Source organism: Eumetopias jubatus, unplaced genomic scaffold (assembly GCF_037043125.1).
Source record: "Eumetopias jubatus isolate StellerSeaLion01/CBP00866 unplaced genomic scaffold, mEumJub1_p1.0 scaffold_6, whole genome shotgun sequence".
Lineage (NCBI taxonomy): Eukaryota > Metazoa > Chordata > Mammalia > Carnivora > Otariidae > Eumetopias > Eumetopias jubatus.
This window is the reverse complement of record NW_028274812.1, coordinates 148,594,073-148,606,267: the sequence shown is the minus strand read 5'-3', so window position 1 is coordinate 148,606,267 and position 12,195 is coordinate 148,594,073. Positions and strand designations below refer to the sequence as shown.

Here is a 12,195-nt window from a genome sequence, read left to right as displayed (position 1 = left end):
ATTTCATGATATTATGGCCTTTTATGTGACAAAGCACCTCATTTATCCCACTGGAGTAACTGGGTGGGGAAAGTTTTATCATCTCATTCCAGACCCTAACTTACCTTCCTCACGTCAGCCAGCCGTATGTGGCAGAGTTCAAGCCCAGAACAAACCCCACAATTCTAAACTCTACTGGGCTAAGCCACAGAGTGCTCAGGGCTGACAAACTGGACTCTCGTTCTGCAGAGAAGTGTCACAGACGCCTTTTGCCCAGCGTCTCTGCGGACTTTCACTCCCTGTCGTCTTCCTGTGGGAACTCTTTTATTCAGACTTGAATGAAACTTCAGTTTATGATGCTGCCAGGGACCTTGAGAAGGCATGGGGGTGACCCTGTCTGGAAGGGACCAGAGAAGGTTCTAGAAAGGGGATACATAAAATCATAAATTTTATTGAAGGGTATTAAAAAACAAATTAAGTAAACAAAGATCTGTCAGGACCTCGACTGAAGTACAAGAACAAAGAAAGGCTGACTGTGTTTGTGCGCGACAGGATGTAAGAGGGTACAGTGGCACGTGATCAGCTGTTTTTGTACTTTGGGGCCAGGCCAGCAGTTAACAAATGTCCCTCCTTCTTTCAACAGATCCCTGAACAGACCCTAAGAACAGGCTTGTGGGCGCACAACCATAGTGCCATGAAAAGCGTACAGGCTCCAGGCTCACAAGCTGCCTTCGGCTCAGGTCGTGGTCCGGGGTCTGGGGGTCCTGGGAGTGTGGAGTCTGCCTCTCCCTCTGCCTGCTGGGTGGGTGAAGATGTTGCTTACATCTCTCTCCCCCGGCTTGTGTGCGCTCTCTCTCTCTTTCAAACACATAAATAAAATCTTAAAGAAAAAAAAAAGAATACAAGACAAAAGAAAAGCATCAAGTGTGACTCAGGATTTAAGGGTGCTTGGGGTAATTACGGTGTTGCTCACACAGTCCAGGACATGAAGGTGAACTGTTTGTGAGGTGGAGGTGACAGAATCGGGTTTGGCCAAGCTGAGCCTTCTTTCCAGACTTTTGTTCTTGGCCATATGAGGTGGGAAACTGCCTTGCAATCACCAGTTGTTTTTCTGCTAGCTTTGGAGGAGAAAGGGGGCAGCTGACCTCACCAATGTGTGCAGCACTGAAAATCCTCATGGTAAACAATCACTTAGAAGAGCAACCCTCTCGGGACCCTCCTGAGCACTTTTTCTGTATCTCACTTAATAAACTTCTATCGCTTTACTCACACAAAAAAACAAACAACAACAAAAAAAACCAATCACTTACAGTTAAGTCATCTCGACACCCAATGTGGGGCTCGAACTCAGGACCCTGAGATGAAGAGTCGCAGGCTCCAGTGACAGAGCCAGCCAGGGGCCCCTACACTTACGTATGTCCCACTCAACTCAAAGAGCTTATCCTTGCCCTACTGATTTGGGTTTCTACGTCTCCTGCCCCTTGCCCTTGGGTGATACAACCGTGCAGGGTTGAGGCTCTACCACTGGGACACGGAGATGGAAGGCCAGAGACCACAGTCTGCGGGAGGCAAATCAGGGAGCTGGGGAGGCAGAGCGGGCAGGTGGCAAACACAGAAGAGCCCCATCACTAAGGAACGTCCCGCTGCACACTGCTGATGTTGTGGTATTGGGGTCATGAGTGAACTGCTGGTCCAGGGGGTGGGCGTCAGGACCACGCGACTTACAGAGGGTGCCCCTTAGGGTGTCCAGCCTCTACTTCTCTGATTCTCTACTCACCCACTACCTTCCCAACGTTTCACTATCTGGAAAGAAAATGAACTGAAAATGCAATCTGTAAATTTCATTCTGCTTGATTGAAATTCTCACTCAATTTGTCTTCTGAGTTATCAGTGAGGGCTGGGGGACATCTGCTTGAGAGAGGGTGAGTCAGGAAGATGTTGCTTACGTGGGCTGTGAATCCTGTGGCTGCCCTCCTTGCTCAGCTGGGCTGGGCTTGGTGTCCCTCCTGGGCACCGCACTGGTGCAGGCCTCCATCCTAGCCCTGACCACGCTCTGCGTGTGGAGTGGTCTGCACCATTACTTGTGGCCTAGTCAAGGGCAGGACCTGTCACTCACGATACCTGGCACACAGGAGGCTCTTAAAGTTCCTCACACAAACAAAAGTGCAGGGTGCAAGCCAGACGTGTAGGGCCTGGTCGGTAGTGAACTCAAAGACCACATACTGAGCCTCAGCAACCTCCTCAAGATGGCTGGGAGGCTGGGAGCAGGGACAGAGGAGCAGTGGATCACAATTCCTTACTCACCATCGTTGTCCAACCACCGCCCAGCTGACAACACCGACACGAGAGAGGATTCGCCACGTGCGCAAACACCAGGTATCTAAGACCACTGCGCCAGGTTCACGCCCAGAACCATCTGATACCCCTGTACCTGATACAGACACAATATTCACGGAACTCTGGGCACAGATGAGGAAGAGCACGAAAAACAAGAGTTCGCTTACAACAAGTGATTTTATTATAAAAGCATTGAAACTTTACTCGTCTTTTATTTTTCCTATTTGGCTTCTCAGAAAGGGTGGCATGGTTAAGAATTTTCTTTGATGTGGTTTTATAATAGCATTCACTTCTTCTCTATTCTTTTCCACAAGGATACTCACTTTAATCCGGCTTCTACCGCGTGGCTGGTAAAGGGGATACGCAGTAACGCTTTCAAGCTCTTTTATCTCGCTCTTTGCTCTCCCGCGCCTGTCCCGTGTTGGCGGCTGGCTCTGGCTTTTTCTCAAGACTCTCTCCCGGAGCCTTTGCTCCAGGAGTTCTCTCCCCCGAAGCATGCGATCCTGGTGACCTTTAATTTGCATCTGTTCCCTCTCGCTTACCTGCCTTCTTGTTTGTACGCTCAGGACGCTGTGCTCTCCTGGCGCAATTTTTGGGAATGTTGTTTCACTAGGGGGCTGTGGTAACTGCCTACACGTTTTGGTCTTCAACTCTCTGAGCTGACCTGCCCTCTGAATGTGCCTTTCTATGTGTTTCACCTCTCTCCCGGGAACCAAGTAATACTGCTTTTGTCTCTCTAGCTTGTGGGTCGTTTTCCCCCCCGGTCTCTTCTTGATTTCATAGCCTGTCTCTTGTTCTTTCATCATGTCCATTATTCTTCTATTATAATAAGACTCTGCTCTGGCAAGCCAAGAGTCAAGAGAAAGAGCTTGCTCCCTACACAGTGTTTCATGCTCCTCCTGATATTTTTGAGTTATCAGCTGTCTCGCCGCTGTTGTATGCACGCCACCGAGATTCTGGCAAAGTGAGGTAGAGAATTTTATAATGTGACCGTCAAGAAAACACACTTAAACAGGAGCTTCCCCTCATTACTGACACTAAGAGGATATTCGGTCTCTTGTTTTACTTTGGTGTTTAACAGTCAAGATTTTTACTCCCATCACTCCTAGGTGAAACTGTGAGCTCTCAGAATTGAATTACCCACCACCAAAATCAATAACTAGTTTTTAAAAAATATAGTATTGGGCATTTTGAACATAAAGCTCTGTTTTGCAAGTATGGATATGGCTAGACACATTTGCCAGTGTAGACACACTCCGGGGAGGGGCCACCTGTGCAGGATTTTAACCCTAAGGCTCCTTCTCCTATAGTAGTTCCAAACCATACCACGTGAAGATTATTTACCAAGATTTTTTTCTCCAGGGGGGACTGCTGACCTACAGCAATCCTAGGGTCTGTAGACGTCTTAGCCCAGGCCAAACTGGAAGATAAAAAAAAAAGCAGAGGTAGATTAGAATGTGGGAGGTGTCAGAACCTATCTGCTTATATACGGAACCAGAGAAACCAACTGTTTTGGTCAAGGCCAAGGGCATGTTCCCTCAGAAAGGGAGATCCTGCTGTGAGGCAGGACTACTTCCTCCAGGGAATTTAACAACAGCATCTAATCATTTCATAGAAACTAAGCGCGCACATCTCCCGTGGACTCAATGGGAACCATTCTGAATCTGGAATCTGGGCCTGGGAGAGGGAAGACGCAGGCTCCTTGGGGGAGTGCTGGGCACGCACGGCTCTGTCAGACTGCTCAGTCTCCCAGCCTCCTCTGTCCTCCGAGAGACTTCCAGACTCCAGTGGTCTCAGTCCCTCTCTCTGCAGCTTCTTGGTCCGGGCCCTCTCCGCCTCTATCAGCACATACAGCATCTCTGCCTTCCAACCTTCGGTTCTGAAATTCTGTTATGTGATCGCCCGCCCCTCTGCTTTCCTGCCTTATACCTGCTGCTCATCCTTCAACCTAAATCCATTATGAGACCATTCCCTGTTCAACCCTTGGGGTGGGAATTTGTGGTTACCCTTTTTTTATGGGTCAGGCTGATGGCAACACAAGTGAAGACTGCCAACTTTTTATGTGTCATCCCTGGTCTAATCTGAGTTTACTGTGAGGTCATGTTGAAGCCACTGGGGATGCCTGGCATTTCATCTCTGGCCTTTTGTACTGTTTATGGCAAAGAGCATGGGCTTTGAAGCCTGACAAGGCTATGTCTGAATCCTAATTGCACGGCTTCTGAGGTGTGCGACTCTGGGCAAGTAACAAACTCGGTCAGCTTTGTCATCTATAAAATGGACATAGAAGACACAGTCTGCTTCTCAGGGTTATAAAGAACAAACGTGCATTAGATTAAAGAGCCTGACACAATGCTTGACATGCGGTAAGTTCTCAGGAAATGGCACCTGGTCTCTCCTCCACAGGTCAAGCCCTGGACTCTATGTAACAGTGATTTTTGCCTTCTTCTGAACACTTCACTTTTTTTTTTTAACTCATTGGAAAATCATTCAGGGTTTACACTGTGATACCTATATTCCTCTATCATTTTTAACATCTTCTTGCTGAAATTTAGACTCTAAAAGGGTGGTAACTTATAATTTACAACTACAAATATATTATTAGAATGAATCTGATACCGAATATTGGATCTCACGGACTTCTTAGGCACATTCCTATTTGCCTACGTATATACCTATTTTGATATTTAAAAAATACAACCATCTTACTTTTATTTCTCAGTACACAGAACCTAGCAGAGTACTTAACATTAGAGTACGTGATCCCAAGTTCTCAAAGTTAACGACTTGTTGACTACCCTTCCCACATGATATTTGAGCATCTTTCTCTGGTATACTCGTAACTCTGTATCTTTTTGCTGAAACGTCTGCCAGTCTTCCTTGAGGTACAGACACGTTTGTTTTACACGGCTGTCCTGGGCCCTCACACTGGGTCCTACCCATGTACCTTCATTGCCCTCTCATCATTTGGACTCCCTAAGGTCATATAGCAGTTTGCAACTTTGCATAAGTACTAGTTGAACACACTGTGAGGCTGTGTGGAGGAAGGGCCATGCCTCATAGCCCGGCACGTTAGGGCAGGGTTCAATGCACGGGGGATCCTCACTGAATGCTTGTCCGCCTGAAAAGGGAAAGCGAGGCGGAAAAAGCTACTTTCAATTTCCGTTTTCAAAGGAGACAGCCAGAATAAAAACTGCCTACGTTGTGGGCTCAGCCACAGACCTCCCGTCTTAAGACAGATGCAACGACACCCGGTAAAGGGACATGACGGGGTCTGTCTTTCTCGGCAGTTTGCTCGGAGTTTCACCCCGTCACTGCCGTCTTTGCATCACTGCAGGGAAAGGCAGAGCGGAGGCGCTCCCCGGGAGACCACGGCCGCTCTCTCAGGGCAGGGGGCAGTGACCGCTCCGGGACCTCCCCTGGCACAGCTCCCTGCCCGGCTCGGGGGGCGGGCGGGACGGACCTGGCGAACTCCTGCGGCCGCTGTCCCTCCAGGACAAGTTCCTCCTCCGGGTTGCAGGTTCCGGGCGAACGGAAAGGGCACGGCTCCCCAGAGGTCCTCGCCCTCATGTTTCACGTCTTGTTTTAGGGAAGCGTCACGTGTCCGCGTCAGGAACGACGGCGAGAATTCACGGCTGGCTGCGCCGGAGCCGCGGGACCAGCGGCGGGGGGTCAGCAAGCGCCGGCCGGAGCCAACCTGGGGCAGCCGCCCGCGGCTCTGGGGGCCCTCCGCGGCGGCTGGCCCCCCTCGTCTGCGGGGCGTCGGGCGTGCCGGCCTCTCCCTGCGCGCCTGCCAACCCCTGAGCCCCCTCCGCCGCAGCGCCGCCCGCCCGGCTCGTCCTCCGCCTTCGCCCGCGCCGCGCGCCGCCGCAGACGGAACCCGCCCCGGGACGGCGAGGGCTGGAGCTCGCGGGCGCCAAGGGCCCGGGACTCGGGAAGGCCCGCCGATTCCCAGGGCCAGCGCCCCCCGTGGGCGGTGCGGGAACATGGACGCCCCAGGGCGGGACTCCTACCGCAGGGGCCCCGCGCTCACCCGCCGTCCTCCCGGCGCGGCTCGCGGGAGCGGCCCGACCCCCCGCCCGCCTCCAGAGGCGCGGCTCTCCCCTTCGGACGCTCCGCAGCGCGGGGCGACGGATTATGACGTCACGGCCAATGACGAGCCGGCGCGGCGGGCGCTCTAGCCCGGCCCGCGTAGGGCCGGCGCTCTTGCCTGCTCTGGAGGACCGCACGCGGTGTGCGGGTCGGGACGCGGGCACTGCGCGGGCTGGGCGGCCGCTCGGTCGGGTCCGCGGAGGCGCTGCTCCCCGTCGCTCCGCACCCCGTGCGTCATGGACCGCGCGCGCTCCGGCTCCAGGTTCCAGTCGGACCTGGACTTCTGTCCGGATTGCGGCTCCATCCTGCCGCTGCCCGGGGCGCAGGACACGGTCACCTGTGTTCGCTGCGGCTTCCGCGTCCCCGTGCAAGGTGAGCGGCCTGGGGGTCGGCGGGGGGCCCTGACGCCGGAGGCGGCGCCGCGGGGAGAGCGGTGCGGGAGCTCACCACCGTACTTCCCGCCCGCGCAGACTTCGAGGGGAAGGCCGTGAACACCTGCATCGTGTTCCGCAAACCGGGGACAGCCGTGCCCGTGTCGGTGGAGGAAGGGCCCGAGTTCCAGGGACCCGTGGTGAGTTGATGACCTCCGGGCCTGGCCCCCTCGGCAGGGCGGTGAGGACACGCAGGGGTGGTTGCTGAGGTCCGGAGGGCAGCGGAGGGGGGTGGCATGTGGTTCCCGTGGGCAGCCAGGGGCAGGACGGGGCCTCCCTGATCCGCCCCCGCTGCCGGCCAGGTTGACAGGCGCTGCTCTCGATGCGGTCACGAGGGAATGGCCTACCACACCAGACAGATGCGCTCAGCCGACGAGGGGCAGACGGTCTTCTACACCTGTACCAGCTGCAGGTGCGCGCCCTGCCCTGCCCCCATGCCCTTCCCCGGCCTGCTGGCTCACGGAACATCTCCACTGATTTCCTCCTTGTACTGAAGAAACAGTTCATTCCTTTTTTTTTTTTTTTTTTTTTTGAAGATTTTATTTATTTATTTGACAGAGAGAGACACAGCGAGAGAGGGAACACAAGCGGGGGAGTGGGAGAGGGAGAAGCAAGAAACAGTTACTTCCTTTGCTCCCATCTCTCTCTACAATTAACAGGGAGGTTTGTGGTCTTTTTATTTTTGAAAGTTAACACTTTTCTTAATCTTTTTATAGCTAGTGAACTAAGCTTTTTAAGAGATTTAAAAGGCAATGAAAACATACGGAAGGCAAGTACTGCTTAGTAGTCAGCATGTTGTGTTGGAATCTCCCACTGGTTCAAGGTAGTCTTCCTTTTGTGAGAATCAGTCTCGCATCACTTCAAGAACCCGGGAGCTCCAAATGGCTTGGGGGCGCCTGGGGGGGCTCAGTCGGTGCAGCGTCTGCCTTCGGCTCAGGTCATGATCAGGGGTCCTGGGATCGAGCCCTGCATCGGGCTCCCTGCGCAGCGGGGAGTCTGCTTCTCCCTCTGCCTCTGTCCCTCTCCCCACTCGTTCTCTTGTCAAATAAATAAAATCTCAAATAAATTCTCGTCTTTTTATTCTTTTTTTTTAAGTAAGCTCCACATGGAGCCCGATGTGGGGCTCAAACTCAGGACCCTGAGAACAAGACCTGAGCTGAGATCAAGAGTCAGATGCTTAACGGACTGAGCCACCCAGGCGCCCTCCTCCTTTTATTCTTAAAATATGTATTACATTTAAGTATATTAAACATGAGTATTTATATTCTGTGTCTGGTAATTCCGATACCCATAGTTGTGGGTCTGATGCTGCTGTTTGTTGTTTCTGCTGACTGACTCATGGTACTTTTTTTTCTGTTTACTTATTTCGTAGTTATTTGTTTAGTTTATGTATGTATGTATGTATGTAATCTCTACATTGAATGTGGGGCTTGAACTCATGACCCCGAGATCAAGGGTTGCATGCTCTTCCCACTGAGCCAGGCAGGTGCTTCTCATGGTGCTTTTTCTATTTGTTTTTTGGTTTTTCACTATAAACGCACATTTTTTTTAGAATTTGAACTATGGGAATTCTTTTGAGTCCTGGGGTGAATTCTGTATTCTCAGTGTTTCTGTTTCCTGTTCAGGTGCCTTAAGACACTCACCAACCTGGAATCGCTTTATGTTTTCTTTTAATTTATTTTATTTTATGATTTTATTTATTTGAGAGAGAGAGCGAGAGAGCACAAGTAGGGGAGAGGGAGAAGCGGGGATGGGACTCGACCCCAGGACCCTGAGATCATGACCTGAGCGGAAGGCAGACGCTTCACCGAGTCACCCAGGTACCCCTGGAATCACTTTAAATAAATTCTTGGCTTCAGGTTTTTTGGAGCACATAGGTAGTATGAATTTGGGCTGCAAATCCATGTAAGGGCCAGCTTAGCCTTAGAAATTCTCAGGGGAGATCTTTTTTTCTCCCTCTACCTAGTGAGACCATCAAATTCCACTTCTGCAGAGTTGGATTATTTTTTTCTTGTTCACTTTTATGCAGATGGGTAGCCCTTTGGGAACCTCAGATTTATGCAGAGTGTCTCCCATCAGACGTTCTGGGTTTGTCTCTGGTTCCTGTATGCGGCTGTCCAAACAACAAGGGACCGGTGGTAGCAAGGGCTTCAGTTCTGACTTAGCTGTCTAGATTACTGGCTGTACCTTGTTTTACTCAATGTGAAGACTGCCTTTACTTTCTTGCCATCCTACTGGCAGATTAAAAATATTTGTAGTTAGGTATACCTTTGAGAGTCTAACGTTTTTTCCCCCCAGTCTGACATACTAATTTTAACTTTTTTTTTTTTTTTAAGATTTTATTTACTGAGAGAGAGCAAGCACAAGTGGGGGGGCAGAGGGAGAAGCAGGCTCCACGCGGAGCAGGGAGCCCGATGCGGGGCTTGATCCCACGACCCCAGGATCCCGACCTGAGCCGAAGGCAGACCCTCAACAGAGTGAGCCACCCAGGCGCCCCTAACTTTTCTTCTTAATGAACAGAAGTTTTTAATTTTTACAAGGTCCAGTTTATCCCTTTTCTTTTTTCCTTTCTTTAACGCCAAGTGGCTCTTTGTATCCCTAGATAGCTTTTGCATGTACTTTATAATTCATTAGATGTATTTTTGGAATGCTTATATATATTTTTACTATTTAAATTCAATTAGTTAACATATATTGTTAGTTTCAGAGGTAGAGCTCAGGGACTCATCAGTTGCATGTAGCACCCAGTGCTCATCAATCCCGTGCCCTCCTTACTGCCCATCACCCGGGTACCCCATCCCCCCACACCCTCCCCTCCAGCAACCCTCAGTTTGTCTCCTACAGTTAAGAGTCTCTTATGGTGGGGCGCCTGGGTGGCTCAGTCAGTTAAGCGCCTGGGTTCAGCTCAAGTCATGATCTCAGGGTCCTGGGATAGAGTCCTGCATCGGGCTTTCTGCTTGGCGGGGAGTCTGCTTCTCCCTCTGTCCCTCCGCGACCGCTTGTGCTCACTCTCCCTCTCTCTCTTGAATAAATAAAAAGGAGAGTCTCTTATGGTTTGTCTCCCTCTCTGTTTTCATCTTATTTTATTTTTCCTTCCCTTCCTCTATGTTCATCTGTTTTTTTTCTTATATTCCACATATGAGTGAAATCATATGGTATTTGTCTTTCTCTGATTGACTTATTTCACTTAGCATAATACCCTCTAGCTCCATCCACCTCATTGCAAATGGCAAGATTTCATTCTTTCTGATGGCTGAGTACTATGCCATTGTATATATGGACCACATCTTTATCCATTCGTCTGTTGATGGACATCTCGGCTCCTTCCACAGTTTGGCTATTGTGGACACTGCTGCTATGAACATGGGGGTGCAGGTGCCCCTTCTTTTCACTACATTTTTATCTTTGGGGTAAATACCCAGTAGTGCAATTGGTAGGTCATAGGGTAGCTCTATTTCCCAGTTTTTGAAGAACCTCCATACTGTTTTCCAGAGCAGCTGCACCAGCTTGCATTCCCACCAACAGTGTAGGAGGGTTCCCTTTTCTCCACATCCCCGCCAACATCTGTCGTTTCCTGACTTGTTCATTCTAGCCATTCTGACGGGTGTGAGGTGGTATCTCATTGTGGTTCATTAGATATATTTTTAATCCAGCATTTTTAGTTCTCTTGAATTTGAAGGATTGTTTAGGGGAGCTAGTCTTCCACAATGTCATAAATAAAACTTCCTCCTTGATTTTTCAAATGAATGTCTTATCTAATATTGCTAGAACCTCTGTGCTTAAATATAACGAGTCCTTTCTTTCTCCGTAGGTTCCAGGAGAAGGAAGACTCTTGATTTTTTTTCTGGGCAACTCAACAATTCTCCCTCTTCTCTTCTTTGGACGGTGCGGGATATTGGGTTCTTAGATCCTTTGTCCATCCTAGTTGAAATATTTTGCTCCCATAGAAGGAAATTATCATGTGGGGATTAACACTGTCCCTAGAGTACACCTACTCTAGTTGAGTTTCCTTATCAAAGTTATATTTTTCTATGTGAGCCAGACATATGTATGTTATTTATAACCTGTGTTCCAAAACGAATTTAAATGAATTTGGAGATTTATTTGTTCTTTCAATAAGTATATCAGCTACAAAAATATATATAAATTATATATGAGAAGGAAAAAGGGAAAAAAAAAGGACAAAAAATGGAGCCGGGAATGAGACTAATAGAAAAAGTAATTAAAAGTATTCCATCACTAAACCTGTTTGGTTCCTGAGTTTAGGGAAACAACATGTAGGAATCTGGATAGTGGAGATTGAACAAATAATTTAACCAGATCTCTTTAACATGGGAGCTTGCACAACAAAAAATCTGATACTAAGGGACACCAGTATGTGCTTAGTACAGTTGGACTTTTTGAAAATTGTTTTTTTTATTGCTGTTGAGATAAATGTAATATATACTCATTGTAATGGATTCATACGTAGAAAGGTGGAAAAAAGTAAAAATTACAAGGAATCCCACTTCAGAGAGATACCTTTTTTTTTTTAAATGGGTTTTACTATATACATGCTGAGTTTTATCTTGCTTTTAATCAGTTTGACCAAAAACGTAAAAGGTAAAACACTGTAGTCCGGGCACAATAAACATTCAGATTTACTCTGGGAGCCTGTGTTTTTGCGTTCCTAGCCCTTTGCAGGTTCAGAGCTCTCAAACTCACCGTCTGGTCCCCCCACCCCGCCACCTCGGCCACGTGGAGGGGAGGGCAGGCGGGCGTCGCTGCGCCCGTCGCCCCCGGTCTGAAATCCGAAACAGACCCGTCGGTCTGTCCAGCCCACTTCCAGCCGTCCCTGACCCCTGACCCCCAGCACCGGCTTCCGCGAGCGGCGCGCGGGCCTCCGCCCGGGGGAACCGCGGCTCCCGGGGGGCCTCCGCCGAGCCTGCCCCTCCGACCCCCCCGGCCGCCCCGCCCTTGCTTCTGAGACACTGGCAGTGCCCCTATCAGAGCGCCCCTGGGGTCACTGACCGCCGTCCCCGTCGCCACCCCCGACAGCGGGCAGTATAGGGCTTCGGTTTCACGGACGAGACGCACAGCTGCGCCCGTTGGTATCTCAGAGTCTTGCCCGCCAGCAGACTGGGTGGGGGCTCCGAGGCGGGGTCTGGGGACAGTCCGAGCAGACGGCGCATGAGGCACCCGCCCCAGCGCCCGCAGAGCCCGGTCCTGATCAGGTGCGTGCACCTGCCTCTGGGGCCGGAGCTCCGTTTCCACGGGAAGCCGGGAAACCCACGCAGGCACTGCGGGCTGCTTACGGCTGCAGCCGCGGGGTGGTCTGCCCGGGCCCGGGGCCCCGCCCACGGCCCCGCCCCCAGCCCCG

At 50.6% G+C, this 12,195-nt stretch overlaps 2 protein-coding genes across 2 annotated transcripts; one reads left to right on the top strand and one right to left on the bottom strand.

The window, feature by feature from the left end:
• Window positions 1-2,474: 2,474 nt before the first annotated feature.
• On the bottom strand, window positions 2,475-6,429 carry LOC114199766 (putative uncharacterized protein ZNRD1-AS1). Its single transcript, XM_028091759.2, has 3 exons — window positions 5,777-6,429; window positions 3,661-3,736; window positions 2,475-3,272 (listed from the first exon to the last, which is right to left on the bottom strand). Exons 1-3 carry the CDS (start codon window positions 5,881-5,883, stop codon window positions 2,517-2,519), a joined length of 939 nt encoding a protein of 312 aa, XP_027947560.1. The 5' UTR covers window positions 5,884-6,429; the 3' UTR covers window positions 2,475-2,516.
• POLR1H (RNA polymerase I subunit H) lies at window positions 6,382-11,487 on the top strand. The gene is made up of 4 exons (XM_028091761.2): window positions 6,382-6,777; window positions 6,876-6,976; window positions 7,139-7,248; window positions 10,648-11,487. The coding sequence occupies exons 1-4, from the start codon at window positions 6,642-6,644 to the stop codon at window positions 10,670-10,672; spliced, it is 372 nt and encodes a 123-aa protein (XP_027947562.1). The 5' UTR covers window positions 6,382-6,641; the 3' UTR covers window positions 10,673-11,487.
• Window positions 11,488-12,195: the final 708 nt, after the last annotated feature.